The sequence below is a fragment of the Trypanosoma grayi genome (assembly GCF_000691245.1).
Source record: "Trypanosoma grayi strain ANR4 Tgr_403_V1, whole genome shotgun sequence".
NCBI lineage: Eukaryota > Euglenozoa > Kinetoplastea > Trypanosomatida > Trypanosomatidae > Trypanosoma > Trypanosoma grayi.
Window position 1 is genome coordinate 1 of NW_008826022.1, and position 15,213 is coordinate 15,213.

Sequence of the window (15,213 nt, forward strand, 5' to 3'; positions counted from 1 at the left end):
CCCGAAGGGCGGCGGCCGCCTTTGCGTCGCGCCGCAGCGCCGCAGGTGGGCGACACGACGCTGGCCGACACCTCCGGGAAGAGGAAGCGCTGCAGAGCTTGCAGATGCTCCTCTTCCGAGTGCGGCAGACAACCGGTCTGCGATTGGTCGCGTTGCGACTGTGGGAAGTGGTACATATCGATGTCTTCCTCCTTCACGGTGGGGCGGGCCTGCAGGGTGGAGCTCGCGTCCGACCTACCGGCGATGCCTTTCAGTTGACCTGAGTAGCCGAGGGCGAGGGCGCGCAGGCTGCCACGGGTGTCAAACGCGCTTTCCTGCACCGACGCTAGTGAGCCAAACTCGCTCCGGCGGCGCCGCGACTGCCACATATCGCAGAACTCCGTGTAGTTGAGCGTGCTCTGGCTTTCCGTGTCCACCACATTGTTCAGCATAGCGTCAATGTCAATGGTGAGGCCAAAGTTTCGGCACACCTCCCGCAGATCCTCCACGTTGACAGTACCCGTGCCATCCTCCCCACCGCCGAGCGAGATGAACGCGCGCAGTGTGTCTTCGCTGTCGTCTTGTGCCGGACCCGCTGGATTATTGCCGCGGCGCTGCTGTGCCGATATTTGAAACTCGCGCTTGTAGAAGCGCAGGTAGTGGCACAGGTTGGTGAAGGTTATCTTGCACTCAAAGGCCTCCAGCAAGAGAGTCAGCTCATCGTCAGACGGGTATATGCCCAACTCCGCCAGCAAGACGCGCAGATCAAATTTGTTAGTGATAGACTCCTCATGGCCGAGCTCCGAGAATACGCCGCGAATGCGGATCGTCTCGTCAAGGTTGAGCTCTGGCATGGGAGCCGCAGCCTCGACGCACCGCCGAGACCCAGGCGCAGGCACCAGTTGCTCCTTGCCCCCCAACGCAGCAGGAGGGATGGCGTTCAGCGTGCAGCGTGACTGTGCTGCCGTGCGACCGGCTTTCACACTAGGGTTATGCGGCATTCTTGTGGAATACCACGCTGGGGGAAAGAGTGAGTGCGAATGAGAAGTGGAGAGTGGCACAGCGATCCCTAACCTGTCCCCTAGATAAGAAAAAGAAGTGCAAGCAAGGAGGAATCAAAGAATTTAAATAATATGTAGGTACGTAGACATGTGTATAAAACATCACATGTCACTACCACAAGGAAGAGTCACACGAATAGCAGCCGTACCTATATGAGGAAGGAGGTGTAAGAAAACAAAACTCTTGTGCACAGTGGCAGATACACACCAGGTCAGCCTTCCCCTTCCTTGTATTCACAAGCACGCCAGCTCACTCATTAAAGAGGAGCGACACAGCCACATTTGCATCCCAGCCGGCGGCTTCCAGAACTAGAATTGCCCTCTCTCGGTCGATTCCAGTTAGCGACATCAGCGCCCCAATTGCAGCCTCGCGATCGGCACCTGCATCACTACCACTACTAGTGTTAACCGCCGTTGGGGCGGAAACCTCCGCCGCACCAGATGGTGCTGCAGTTAATTGCGGCTCTCTTGTTGCCGTCACCTCGTTGTAAGATGAACTACCCTCCTCCACCTTCTCATGCTCACAATCACTCTCTCCCGCCCCCAGGCGTGCGAATGCAGGCAGCTCGGCCTCTGAAAGAAACGTGATTGCCGTCGTCCCCACGCGCAGGCAGTTCTCCTTTAGATCGATGATCATGTGGTGCCGCTTCATCTGGTCAAGACCAATAATGAAATCCATACTCTGGTTCTCCAGCACACAGAGGGAGATGGGTATATGGAGGCCACCGAGGTTCACCAACGCCATGTGAATGCGGCCAAGCGACACCTGCTCCCCTACACCCCGCATGAGTCCCTTCATCCGGGGGTCAAGGAGCCGCATAAGCCCGCACCGCTCAGCTGTGCGCACGTTCATGAGGGAAACCTGGGCACCGCAGTCAACAAACGCCTTCACCTTCTCCTTGTTGATCTCACAGTCCACATAGAGCATTGTGACCTGTGCGAAGACTTCCGGCGTGAACTCGAGCGCATTAGCAAAGTTCTCATCCACATTGCGCCGTTGGATGGCCTCGTAGAGGCGGCGCTGGAAATCTGGGTCACTCTCATTGAGCGGCAGCCCATGCGGTTCCTGCTGTGGTCGCGCCGACCTGCTCGTGAAGAGGTTACGAATGAGGGCACGCGCCTGATCGAGAGGAATATGGCCTCCCCCTTGTTGTTGGTGCTGCTGCTGCTGCTGTTGCGGCGGCGGCGGTTGTTGCAATTGTGGTTGCTGCTGCTGCTGTTGCTGCGGCGGCGGCGGTTGTTGCAATTGTGGTTGTGACTGCTCTGCTCGGCAGCGCACCGTTACGCTAGTATCGGACACTATCCCCTGCGACGCAAGGGTCTCATTGCTGCGAAGTAACATGCCGTTGGCGGCCACGAGCTGTTGCTGTCCGACTGGGATGCCCAACTCCACCTCTATCATTACCTGTAGGTCCTCCACGAGATCTGTTGCTTCCATCTCCACTGTGCACGTCTTGGCGGCTCCATCGGTGCACAGAATACACACCATCCCGCCCAAGTGTGTGTGCCTTTCTTTTTTTCTTGTTTGCTCGCGTGTATCTTAGCACCGCGTTTGCAACAAAACAGGCAAGGCAGCAAACAAAGCAAAAAAAAGGAACTAATAACACACGTGACAACTCATACGCACTCATATACAGACAGCCAATTCAAGTACCATCTTCCCCCAAATCAAAAAAAAAAATTAAATAAATAATTGGATCCAAAACGAGGCGCACATCATTCCTTCTCCACCTCCACGATGAGGTGCGGGGCCTCGCACTTAAGCTGCGCAAAGCCACCAAGCAGAATGGATACATTGGGCGCACCGCACCGCACTAACTCCAGCGCAAGCGACTCCGCCACCGCCGTCTCCGTGGGAATCACCGTTTGGGTGAAGAGCACAATGTGGGGAGATGTCGTGCACTCCCTGACAGCAGCGGAGGAGTTGTCACTCCCTCCGCCTCCTTGTTTCGCAGACGGCGACGGCGGAATTGCGGCCATCGCCGCGTTGCGTGTCTGCAGCAGAAGCTCCGTGGCGTGCTGCCCAACCAGCCGCTGCGTCAACTCCGCTTCCGGGGTGGAGAGATCTGCGGAGGGAGCCGCCAGGGGGAACAGCAGCGCCCCAACGACACGCTCCTCTGTGCGCGCAAGTTGCTGTGGGAGGGCGGCAGTGACTCGCTCCGTGCGGAGATCGACAAGAAAGACACCGGCCTGCGCCCACACTTCTGCTTCAGTGTCGCTATCATCATCGACGTGTTGCGCAGCCCCGCACCGCGCTGCACCGCGGAACGCCTTCAGAATAGTCGGCACGTCCATACGAGACACATTGCAGCATCGCACCTCCGCCCCCCACTCCGCCGAGTGATACGGCAGTAGCGCGACGGCTGGCGGCACGGCGCGCAAAATAGCTGCCGTGTCACGCAAGACGAGACTGACATCGATGCCCTGCACACGACGCAACGTTGTGAGGCAAACAGAGAGATCTTTCCTCAACAGACGTTCACGGTGCTGCAGCAGCACCGCAAGGCAGAGTACGGTCAAGCAGTGTGGGTACGCGTCGCTGTATACAAAGAGGAAGTCCCACAGAAGATATGTCTTTCCCACCGGCAGGCCATGTGCGAGGAGGGTGAGAAACCAACTGATTGCAAACAGCTCCGGCAGACACTCTACCTCGTCCAGGAGGTGCACCGCCAAGAGGGGATCGCAGTACCGTAGCAGCACGGTAAACTGGTGCAAGTGATCCTCCATACTCTTGGCCCGTGTGGAAGAGGTGGTCACGGTGTCGTGTGGTATGTAATGCAGTGTAAGTTTCTCAAGCTGAGCTGCCACAAGCGCCTCATCCGTAAAGGAAGCAGCAAGAAGGATGGCGCAAACGCTGTCCATGCCCTGCCAGTATGTAAGCCCACGGTTCAGCAGCAGCCACGCCTTGATTATGCGCCCCAGCCGCTCGTTTCCTTCCACTGACGCGAGGAGTGGGTGGTACTGGTGGCAGCGCGGGATGTCTACCGCCAGCTGTCGGTCTGCAGCGGAGGGGCGCGCGGTGTTCAGCGCGTGGTACACCGACACACGAGCCGACTCTGGCGGTACCAGCAGCAGCGCGCCCCACACCACTCCGCGGATAATCGCAGGGACTGGCACTTCAGCAGCACCGGCAACAATTTGCGCGTCGATCAGATAGCGTCGCACCAAAGATGCACGCCTCACAGCCGGTGTGGTGAGCAGCAGGCTGCGTAGGTCTGTCACCAGCGTGAGTTGCGCCGCCACACTCAAATCCACCGCACGGATGGTAGCCTTTGTCGTGACCAGAAATCCTTTCCCCGCTGCAGCTGTTGTTGTTGTTGTCGCCTCTGCTGCTGATGGGAGAGGAGAGGGCAGGTCACGTGTGGCAGCATGCTTCACACCCACAATGCTGTCGAGCGCGTTAATGGACACTGCCGCCGCAGACGACGACGACGACGACACAGTCAGTGATGTCACATCGTCACGGAGCAGTGACACCACATCTCTCAGCGGAAGAAACACATGCGAAAGGGGAAACACTTGGAAGGAGTCGTCACCCATATTGTCATCGCCGCTGCTGCTAATACGCGCCAAGCAGCCATTCCTGCGGTACGAAAAGAGGGCACCACGTTCAATCAACTCGAGAAGTAATCCATATTGCTTTGCGTGAGACAGAGGAGCAACCAACTGTGTAGGTGATGTATTGGTATGAGCTACAGCAGCAGCAGCACTGCTTCCACGGGCTGATATCTTTTCAGTCTCATCCTTCTGCAGGCGAAGTTGTATTGCCCGACGTATCACACGGAAGAAATGCTTAAACAAAATGGTTCGTCTCGTCTCACTCTCTTTTCTGCAACCGCTGTCCAAGATAATGTGTCGTTCGATACTTTTCCTCCATAACTGCAGCTGCATGTGAAGTTCCCACAAGGAAGGATCGAGCGGCGGTGGTGGCAATGATACTTCTGGCATAAACGACTCCACATCAACACCACACATTGCAGCCGCGGAAGACAGCATGGGGTAGAGCGGTAAGAAGGGACACATCAACCCATCGAGCACACGCTGCGCGGAATCCCGCGAAACACTGGTATTGTCCTCACTGCTGACGGCACTGTCATGCACAACATGCGCGTGCGCAGTCTGAAACGCCTCCCACCGCTCGCACTGCGACCATCGCAAACCATTTTCAGCCACCTCACGCAGAAAAGTGATGTTCTCGCTTTTTTCATACGTTTCGTGGAGATAGCGGTACCATTGCTCTGCCAAACCCTGCGGTGAGGGCCCACTTTGTGTGCGGCCCTTCTCACCAAGCCTCAGGGTGGCTGGGGATGCAAGCAGCAGCAACGAGAGTTCGTGGAGTGCGGCGTAGATGAAATTCTGCGCCGCCTCTAGCGGGGTGCCGTGGTGCACCACAAGTAGCTGCACAACATCCTCAAACAGCGCACCCGTCGGCGGGACATGGTGGTCACAGTGGCCGCAGCAACTCCCGCCGAGTGGAAACCCAGCCAGCATAAACTCCACCGTCAGCACGGCAGCATTCCATGCATCGTCGGAGAAGGTGTGCGCAATAGCAGCACCGTCCCAGTCATGCGCAGCACGTGCGCCTTCTCCTCGAAGTCGAGTGTAATGCTGCGGCGACAAGTACGGCACTCGGCACGCCTCCACATCCTCCGCGGTGGGGTCGAAGAAGGCCACGCTACGCGACCCCACGCCCACATCAGCCGCTACCAAGGAGTCAAAATGGTTTGTGACGCTACTGCTGGGCACCGTGGTCCCTACGTTATTAACAGCACCCGCGCTGCTGACGCTGGCGTTGTAGCTACCCCGCGGCTTCGCAGGCTGTGTCTCCCACACCTGTACCCTCAGCGAGCGGAGAACAGCGAGCAGAGGCGCACGGATGGCGTAGCGGCGGGACATTGTGACGCCCACGCGGTGCGGCAGCAGAGGTCCAAAGGCGTAAACGTCCTCCTCATGCCGCGTCACGCCGCATCGCACACACGGCTCGCTCCCAGCGTGGCGGCTGTGGTACTCGCGCTGCCTCTCGCGGTACGCGTCGCGTAGTGCAGGGGAGGCGGCAATGGGTGGTGGCAGCTGCGAGGCGTCGCCGTCAAGTTTGACCGGTGGAATGCCCTCCGCATAGACTCCCAGCAGCCGCTCTCGCTGCCGCCACGCCGCGCCGAGCAGCGACCAAAGATCGCGCCACAACCGCTCCGCCAACGCAGCCGGTGGCGAGCGACGCACGACAACACGATAGTGAAAAAGACGGTCGGCTAAATTGAGTTGAACATCCTCCAGCAGCAACAGCCAGGAGTTGCGGTGGCGCAGGATATCTACAGGGGCAAGTAGTCCTCGTGCCAAGTGGTTCATGTCCTGCAGTATTTGCTGATAGCGCAGGGACTCGGAGAGAAGAGCCGGGTGTGTGTCCTTCTTGCGCAGCATGAACTCCCATAGCTGCCTCTCGACAATCAGAGGCGGGGACGGACCATTCTCATCAACGCTGTCACCGGTTTGATGTTGCTGCTGAAACCTAAGCAAATGCATGCGGAGTTGCATCCGCTCGGCCTCCGTCTTTTGTCCGTACTCACGCGCAAGTAAGAGTGCATCCCGGTAGCCCTCCACGCACTGCTCCACCAGCCTGGTCGATACCCATGTGGTTGACGATTGCGGTTTCAACGCGTGCGGAATACGGTGGGTGGAGAGCAGGAAGACACCAACGCCGTGATTCGTCTCGCGCTCCCCTCCCACACCTGACTTCATGCGCCTACCACCTATGCCGCCGCTAGACTTGGTGCCTGCAGCGGCTGGTTGCTCCTCCATGTGCTTCACAACGGACTGCGGCGCAGGTGGCACTGCCGCGCCCGCTCGGATTTTCATGGTGACTCTCTCACCACTCACCGCTTCCGTTGCAGCAACGCTTGTTGTGAGACAGCGAGAAAGTGCAAGAAAGGGGGAGAGGCACCTGCAGCAGGAGCAAGGAGGCAGCCACAGATATACGCCCCCCCCCCAAAGAGAGCAGTGGTATCGAAGAAGATGGCTAGACGTCACACGACGGTTCCAAGCCATAGACCTGTGAAGAGAAGTATTGCGCACAATCACGCACACACACACACACACACACACAGAGAGAGAGAGAGAGAGCCGCAGAGACGCAGGCATCCTCACACGCTCGGTTGTGTCTCTTGCAGCGCCGCAGAGTCCGCCTCCTTCTGTGCGGCCGCCTCTTCACGCACTAACTCCTTCCACTTCTGTGCCACGAGCCGCCTTGACTCGAAGTAGGCGTTCGAGATGAGCGCCTTGCGGAAGGCGAGGCTCGTGTTCAGCACCAGAGCGTCCACCTCCTTGAGGAAATCCTTTAGCGCGTCCTTAGCGAGCATGAGCGCCACATCACTCTGCGACACCTCGCCGGACAGCAGCGGCTCGCGCCCGACCTTGGAGAGAACGTTGCTAAGCCGACCGTCGCTCACGTTGTTGAGCAGCAGGTTGTTCGCCGCCGCCTCCACCTGTGGCAGCATCGAGTCCGCGATGACCGTCACATTGCCGCGCACGCGTCGCAAGGCGCCCGCTCGCACCGTGTCGATGAATGTGTCCTTCAGCTCCTTCTGCTTGCCCGGGTGCTTCAGCTCCATGAAGCTCGAGCAGCGCAGCTTCATGATCGTAGCAACGTTGTGCCGCTCAATCGCCGGGTCGCCGCGGCGCACGTGGCGGATGACGACGCCCTCTGCGAGATTGCCCTCCAGCGGGTAATTGCCGAGGCCTAGCAGTGCCGGCAGCGGCGTGAAGAAGTTCTCCACGTCGAAGGCAAGGCACTCGTCCAGCGTCCCACGCACCAGCGCCTTGGCGTAAAGTAAGTTCGGCACCTTGCTGCAGAACTCCACGAACTCATCGTAGCCGAGTAGTACAAAGTCCTCCTCCGCCCCGCTCACGGAGTACCGGACGTCGAAGGCGTAGAAGTGAAGCTCGGGGCTGTACTGCGGGAATGGCTCACGCTGGATCTGCACACCGGCAATCGGAAAACGCTTTCCATTAGGCATCGTGCACCACTTCTCGCTTTTAGGGACAAGCGGGTGCTTGTACTTGGCGCCGAAGAGCTCGCCGTTGAGAACCACGCGGCCGATCCTGCTCAGGCCGTACTTCTGTTTAAGAAGATCACTCAGAATGCGAACCTGTGCCGTAAATTCGTCAATGAGTATGTGATAGCCAAAGAAATTCTCATTTGGGTCCATGATGCCGCTACGCTTGGAAAAACGCACCACCTCCTTGTCGTCCTGGTGAATGAGATAGATGCCGAAGTTGGTGCCATGTACCTTCTCGCACGCCACCCACTCCTGCGCGCCAAGGCCGCTCTTGTTCACCGCCTGAATACGGCTCTCACTCGGCAGATCAATCTCAATGTACGGTGAGAAGTCACTTTGATCATTCGGTAGCGGCATGTATGCACGCCTTTGCGTTGCAACCGCCGCAGTGGCGGCGGCGCCGTGCAGCACACTGCTGCGGCACGGCACGAGCGTGATTCGGCGCCGCACCGCAGAGCTCAGGGACGCCGCTACCCACTCTGCAACCAGCCGCCGGTGCGGCATCCCCACACACGCGCGCATACACAAAGACCTTCTCGTTATTCACTCTTCCTTTCCAACTTTCTTCCCCTCTTGGGAGGGACAGTGTAGCAAATGAGCATGGGAACAAAAGGAAACGGCAAAGCGGGGGTGATAGGCGAGATAATAATAATAATAAAATACCGGAGTGAACGGGGGCTCCTACGGGGGGGGAAGAGGAACTACGAAGCGTGTGGTGACGAGAAAGAGAGTGAGAGAGACCAAAAAGCGAAATGATTCAGGGCGAGGGGTGCAATCATAGTCATATTAACCCAGCAGTGGCTTCACCTCCCAAAACTTCAGCCGTCCTCGAAGGCACAGAGAGACCAAAAAAAAACTCTTGCCAGCACCGCCAATGGTGCAGCGAACCGTCGGGTCGGCGTGCAGCGTCACCGCGGCTGCCGGCTCTGCCGACAGATCCCAGCCACCAACAGTCTGCGGATCCCCGGTTGCAACGCTGACGTCCTGAACAATACAACCCGAGAAGCATTGCTGGAGAAATGGATCAAGCGCGAGCGGCGGCGGGGGTGACAGGCATAGACTCGGCGTGGGAGCCAGGGAGCGGTAGGGCAGCGGCCAAAAGGAGGTCCGGCTGTCGTACGACGTCGCAGTCAGCAGGTAACCGTCGGGTAGCGGCAGTGCGCACAAGTCACTCACCCAGGAGCGGTGGAAGTTGCGCCGCGTGAGAAAAACAAGGCCGTCCCGCACCCCCTGCGATGAAGTAAGAGGGGACCTGTCGTGGCAAAAGTGCGGAGAAACACCACCAGTAGCAGCAGCAACGGCGGCGGCGACAGACGACTCCACTTCTTCAAAGTACGAGTGCATGCCCTGCGTTGGTCCCCACGTGCCGTTGCCACCAAGCTGGTGCAGTTGATACGCCGTGATGGAGTCATCTTCATTCGTGCCGATGAGAAGGTCCGGGCGCAGCACGGCGTCGGCGCAGCTTGGCACCCACTGCAGCGCCAAGAAGTCACCAACCGCATTACTCCTGAGTGCAGTGGTGCGGCACACCTCCTGTTCCAGCTCTGGCGCCCTGACGAGACGCAGCACGCCGCCGTCGCAGGAGACAGCTGCAATATTGGTGTCCTCGTCAATGAGAAGGGCCTCCGACGGCACCGTCACCATGCCGGGCGCCAACGAATACTCCTCCTCCTCCTCCTGCTGCTGGGAGACAGACAATGTCAAAGATTTGGAGTTCGTCGGGGTGTTCGTCGGCCATAACCGCGTGAAAAAGCTCGGTACACGCATCGCAATCCCCTGCACCACCTTATGCCCAAACGATGTGATGTGCCTGCTTATCCTTGCCCCATCCAGCGTCACATTTACTAAAAGCACGTGGCCATTGTCAAAGCCAACGGCAAACACAGACGGCGGGGCGCCTGTCGCGCCGACAGTGGGAATTGTGAAGGAACTGCCACCACGTATTCTACAAGACAGCGCTCCGTCAATCACGGTCGCTAGACGCCTCTCAACGCCGTACTCTACCTGCGCAATGCACGACACGGAGCTGCTCACGAGCTGCCGTTGCGTCCGTACTGCAGTGTCCGCGTTGGTTGCCCCAACCGCGCCACCACCGTAGTTTAGACGCTGAACAACCTTCCTTTCGAAAATGCTAAAAAGAAGGATGTCGCCGTTTTGGTTTCCAACGAGCATGTACGGCTCAAACGCAACATATAACGTCGCGACACGCATCGCATTGGTATCACATCCAGACCTATTCTCCACCTGAACATCTTCAAACTGTAGCGTCATCCCCGCTGCCGAAGACGACGCGGCAGATGTTGAAGAAGGCCCGCGTGTTTGTTTAGTCTTCTTGGACGACTGCCGCTCCGCCTCTTGCAGAACAGACGGCAATACAACCGACGACGCGCCGGGCGCCACATACGCTCCGTCAACATCTGCGCAGAGAAGGAAAATATAGTGGGCTGTGATCTTACGTGTCGATAGGGAAGCGGTGAGTGTTTGCAGTGGGACAGACGCTAGAAGCCGCCCCTCCTGGTGCCTGACGGCATAGACACCAAGGTGATTGAAGCTACTGGCCGTAACAAGCGTCAGCTGCACCGGTGCATCTCCAGTAGGTTCTTCTTCAGCAGGTATTTTTGCAGACGCCGTAGAAGTTGCCGCCGATACGTTCTCACCATCCTTGTTTTTATCAGTACTGTTGTTGTCGTTGGTGTCACGTTTGGTCGTGTTGTCATCTGCGGCATCGTTGCCACTGTTAGGTAGGGGAGGGCTTGGCGGTAGGCCCAAAAGCAACTCATCGAGACGCTGTGACGTCTGCACATCGTGGATGCCGTCAGGATACTGCCGCAGGTGATGTATGACCGAGTTCAGTGCAGACTTGGGAAGAACAACAGGAGAGGACTTTGGACTTTCGAGCCGCGGTGTCGTTGGCGAGGCGGTGCCCTGGGCTGCCAACTCCGTGTTGAACAGATGCGACCCGCGTCGCCATACCACACGCAGCAGTGGCTGCTGCTGCTGCTGCTGCTCCCCAGAATTTGTGTTAACACCCAGCGGCGCATACGCCTCTCTTGTGGAGGCGTCATTTCCGCGCCGTGGCACGGCTGCAGTCACAACCGTCACCTCAGGTGGCAGCGTTACGCTCTGCAACGAGGGGTTCCGCAGCTCAACGAACGCTCCGTAGACTGAAGGGCGTGCCCCGCTTGTGCTGATAACAGAGGGGTAGCCACTCGAAGTATAGGCGCCTGAAAGGGCATTAACCAGCGACACCTTAGTGCTAAACTCCACCGCAGCTGTTGTCGCCTCGATCGGAACGAGGTACTGAGACGGTGCAGGAGAGTCCCCCACGCCGGCCGCCCCATCACTCAGCGGTGGCGCCGCCGTATCGCACAGCTTTACTCGGAAGCGGCTGTCGGCCAGCAGAGCGTTTGGGCTGGCGTTCGTGCTGTCTGTTGGCCGGCTGCCCACGCAGTCGTTTGTGCAAGACGCCATGGTGGGCCTCTAATTTCGTCTTGTTCTTGTTGTTGTTGGTGTTAGCCCAGGGCAGCCTGGAGAGCTTCCTTCGCCGAACCAGCAGCAGCAGCAGCCGTGGCGGAAGTAGTGGAGGCCAAGGAAGGGGAAACAGGCGGAAGCACGTCGCAGGCACTGGAGAAACCACACAACAGCAGCAGCAGCAGCAGCAGCTCAGCAAGCCCAGCAGCAGGGAAAAACGATGTCGTACCAATTAAAAAAGAAGGAAAGATTTACGAAAAAAAAAGGGGGGGGGTAAAAAAAGGCATTGTTCACCATTCGTCTTCTTTTGTTGTTGAACACACAATCAACAGATATTTTTATTTTTTCTACAGGAATACGGCAGCGTCCAGGGCCTCGAATGAAGGTGGCAGCTGCGAAGGAGATATGGTACGGTCATAAACAAAGTGGGATAGAGAAATCTGCATTAAAAAAAAAAAAGAAATATCAACGCACCTTTCAGTGTGGCCTTAGGCCAGAACAATAGTTATCTGTACGATTTATTTCCGTTTCTCCGACCTTCTAATATAACCGTACCGTGGAGCGTAATGTAAGTTTGTTCTCCACCCACAGTGTAAAGTGTATCCGTGTTTTACTGGCGTCTTTCGTCGCACCCCGTTCACACCCCTGCAGCCAACCAAGCCCCCAACGTGTGTGCATGGGAGGCCATGCACACACAAACACACTCGCTACTGCCGCCCCTCCACCTCTCCTTACAGTCCCTTATAGTATGTGAATGTCTTCACCGGGGTGCCGTCCTTACGCGTGAGCCCCTGCAGAGCAGGTTCAAGGCGGCTGGCGGGGATCTGCACCGTCGTGCTAAACGCACCGAGCGCCAGCGGCACGCCGACGCCAAGACCGGCAATCTGCAGCACCGTCTCTGTCAAGATCGGCCACGCACGCGCGAAGGCAAAGCGGGTGGTGAGGGGCGCCATCAGCAGCGTCGGCAGAACCATCGACGGGATGTTCCACACGACACGAGTGACGGAGCACTTCTTGAGGCTGTCCATGCCAGCGGCGGTACTGTACCCGCGCACCTCGCCGTCTTCATCAACCACCTTCAGGCCCTGGCCTGACGACATCCACTCGTTCTTGCGCATCAGCGAGAGGTTCGCAATGGCAGCAGCAGACACCGCAACGGCTGGCAGAGACGCACGGATCACCGTCGCCTGCAAGGTGCCACCCTGCACGCGTTTGAGCGCCGCCGTCGCCCCCAGCGCACCGCTGACGGAGATACCTACCGCTGCCGCGTACGCCTTCGAGAGCTCGTAGATGGGCTGTTTATCGGATGAGCGGTTGGCGTAGTTCACAGCGCTGTTGTAGCTCTGGTTAAACCACTGGATGAAGATGGTCCGCGGAACGCTGCTGATGGTTCCGGGTGTCATCATAAAAGGAACAATAAAACTGTTCATCGGGAGGAAGGCGCACATGCGGAACAGTGGGAAAATCACCTCCCCGGAGGTGGGGTGGATGCAGTTCTCTACTGCTGTGCGCGCCTTCCACAATTCCTTGTTGCTCGCCTCCACCTTCTCGCCGGCGGCCACGCGGTCCAGCAGCTGCTGCTTCTGGCGCAGCGACCGCTCCGTCGCGAAGCATAGCAGCGGGTTGATAGACGAAAAGAAGTATAGGGAGCGTCCCGTATAGGTGTCCATGTCGTACATGGGCTTTGTGAGAGAAAACTGGGGATATGAGAACATCTTTTCTTCTGTAGCGGTGTGATTGGTGTTTGTTTGTTTTGGCTTGTGTGGGGTATTTAATAGAATTATACCTTCTGCGTTGTGTTTCCATTAGCGGCCGAGTAGCAAAAGGAAGGAGCGGGAGTCATGCGCACAGACATAGTCGAGAAAGCAACGAGTGAAACACCTTAGCAGACACCAACCACAAAACGCACAGCAATTACCACCGAGAAACAATAATAACAGTGGCGGCAGCAGCCGCATTAGTTGTCGGGGTAGAAACCAACGCAGAACGGAGACGCCCAGCGCAGCGCCAAAACGTCCCACCGCAGACCTGCACGCATCATGCGCCGCGCCCCACACCAGCCGCAAGAGCGGCGCGCCACACGTGCGTGAGGTCCCGCCACGGCCCCTCCGTCGGCACCGTGCGCAGAAAGTCCACCCCCTCCTGCACGCTATCGACGAAGTTCATATAGACGTGCTCGGCCCCCTCATTCTCCCCCTTCTCCGCCTCTTCTGCTTCTCTCGCCGCGGTGCTCGTCGGCAGCCGCCGGCGCTTCCGGCTCTTCGACGACGCGAAGGAGAACGTCGCGGCGTCGTGCAGCGGGCACGTCATGAGCCGCACCGCCGTTGTCTCGGGCGACTCCCAGCGCATCTTCTCCAGCACCCAACGCTCCACGTGCCGCAGCGCGACCTCGCCGCCCGTCAGTACCACAAGCGCGTCGCAGCCGCCCACCCACAGCACAAAGCCACGCAACAGGCCGTCGTTCGCGAAGTTGCGCAGCTTCCCCAGATGCGCCGGGCTATAGATGGGGTAGATGCGGTATGCGCGTATCACCGGCCGCTCCTCAGCGTGTCGTATCCTGTCGCGCTTGCACTTTTCAATCTGCTGCGGGATCGCTGCCACGTGCCGCTCGTGATTGCGCCGCTGGTGCTCGAGGAACCGCTCCTGGTACTGCGAGTAAACCTTGTTCTCGGTGCTTAGAGGATTCAGCACGCTGTCGCCGAAGAGATTGAAGCGGAGGTTGCTGTTTGTCAGACGGTCCTTCGCACCAGCACCGGTCGTTGTTAGCGTACCCCCGTCTTGTAGTAGTCCCTGCTGCTGCGCCGCTCGCTTTGCGCGATCCCGCTCCTCCTTCTCTTTGCGCAGCCGCTCGCGCCGCTCAGCGCGGAGTTCATCCCGCCCCTTCGCCACCTTCACCTCAACCGGCCGCTCCTCTGCACGGTGCAGATAGTGCTGCGAGTAGTGCGTCTCCTGCAGCACGGGATGATGCACACGATCGAGCACAGGCGCCGCGATGTTCGCTGCACCGTAGCGCGGCAGCGACAGCGCCCACATATCCCACGGCTCGACGTCAGGCACGCCGTCTTCAAAGAACTGATCCAAGAAGGAATAAATCTGGTGCGGCGCCGCAGCATTCTCACCCGTAGCAGCGGCACCCGAAGTGCTTCCGCCGCGCCAATGTGCCTCCAGTTGTTGTTCGTATGACTCACGACGGGAGCGCTGCGACTCACCCTCCTGCCGCGCTGCCTCCTCGCGCCACAAGGCATCCAGCAGAGCCTTGCTGCCGCTGCTGCTGTTGGAGTCGATCGAGGGCGCCGTCTTGGCGGCTGACTCGGCAGGTGCAGCCGGCGCTGAGGCTGGAGAGGGGCCGCCAAACGCAATGCGGCGGCGTGGGGCGGCGCGATGGACGTACGCGTTAAGCCGCGGGTCGACCGCCTGCAGCGCCGGCGCCGCCTCCTGCTGCTGTTGCTGTGCGGCATCTGCAGTTGCGGCCTGCAGCAGCACAGGCGGGACAGCCGGTCCCGCTGTGGACGTCTTCACCACGGCGGAGAAGTCAATCGCCTCGTCATCGTCGATGCTGATTGGGTGGCGCTGCGTCTTTTTCGGTGGCATCCCCACAACCCCAGAGCTCTGCCTGCTCCCCTCCTTCCCTATACCTATTGATTTTTTTT

At 58.6% G+C, this 15,213-nt stretch overlaps 7 protein-coding genes across 7 annotated transcripts; all 7 read right to left on the reverse strand.

Annotated features, from left to right (window-relative positions):
* Positions 1–980, reverse strand: DQ04_04031000 (hypothetical protein; the record flags this gene model as incomplete). Its single annotated transcript, XM_009313270.1, has 1 exon — positions 1–980. A coding segment is annotated over one exon (980 nt), but the record flags the coding sequence as incomplete, so codon positions are not given.
* A 310-nt stretch (positions 981–1,290) lies between these two features.
* DQ04_04031010 (DNA-damage inducible protein DDI1-like protein) lies at positions 1,291–2,478 on the reverse strand (the record flags this gene model as incomplete). The annotated part of the gene is made up of 1 exon (XM_009313271.1): positions 1,291–2,478. The coding sequence occupies one exon, from the start codon at positions 2,476–2,478 to the stop codon at positions 1,291–1,293; it is 1,188 nt and encodes a 395-aa protein (XP_009311546.1).
* A 278-nt stretch (positions 2,479–2,756) lies between these two features.
* On the reverse strand, positions 2,757–6,893 carry DQ04_04031020 (putative GTPase activating protein; the record flags this gene model as incomplete). The annotated part of the gene is made up of 1 exon (XM_009313272.1): positions 2,757–6,893. One exon carries the CDS (start codon positions 6,891–6,893, stop codon positions 2,757–2,759), a length of 4,137 nt encoding a protein of 1,378 aa, XP_009311547.1.
* Positions 6,894–7,177: 284 nt separating this feature from the next.
* Positions 7,178–8,596, reverse strand: DQ04_04031030 (mitochondrial RNA editing ligase 1; the record flags this gene model as incomplete). The annotated part of the gene is made up of 1 exon (XM_009313273.1): positions 7,178–8,596. One exon carries the CDS (start codon positions 8,594–8,596, stop codon positions 7,178–7,180), a length of 1,419 nt encoding a protein of 472 aa, XP_009311548.1.
* Positions 8,597–8,878: 282 nt separating this feature from the next.
* DQ04_04031040 (hypothetical protein) lies at positions 8,879–11,563 on the reverse strand (the record flags this gene model as incomplete). Its single annotated transcript, XM_009313274.1, has 1 exon — positions 8,879–11,563. One exon carries the CDS (start codon positions 11,561–11,563, stop codon positions 8,879–8,881), a length of 2,685 nt encoding a protein of 894 aa, XP_009311549.1.
* A 731-nt stretch (positions 11,564–12,294) lies between these two features.
* Positions 12,295–13,242, reverse strand: DQ04_04031050 (putative tricarboxylate carrier; the record flags this gene model as incomplete). Its single annotated transcript, XM_009313275.1, has 1 exon — positions 12,295–13,242. The coding sequence occupies one exon, from the start codon at positions 13,240–13,242 to the stop codon at positions 12,295–12,297; it is 948 nt and encodes a 315-aa protein (XP_009311550.1).
* Positions 13,243–13,600: 358 nt separating this feature from the next.
* On the reverse strand, positions 13,601–15,154 carry DQ04_04031060 (U4/U6 small nuclear ribonucleoprotein PRP3; the record flags this gene model as incomplete). The annotated part of the gene is made up of 1 exon (XM_009313276.1): positions 13,601–15,154. One exon carries the CDS (start codon positions 15,152–15,154, stop codon positions 13,601–13,603), a length of 1,554 nt encoding a protein of 517 aa, XP_009311551.1.
* Positions 15,155–15,213: the final 59 nt, after the last annotated feature.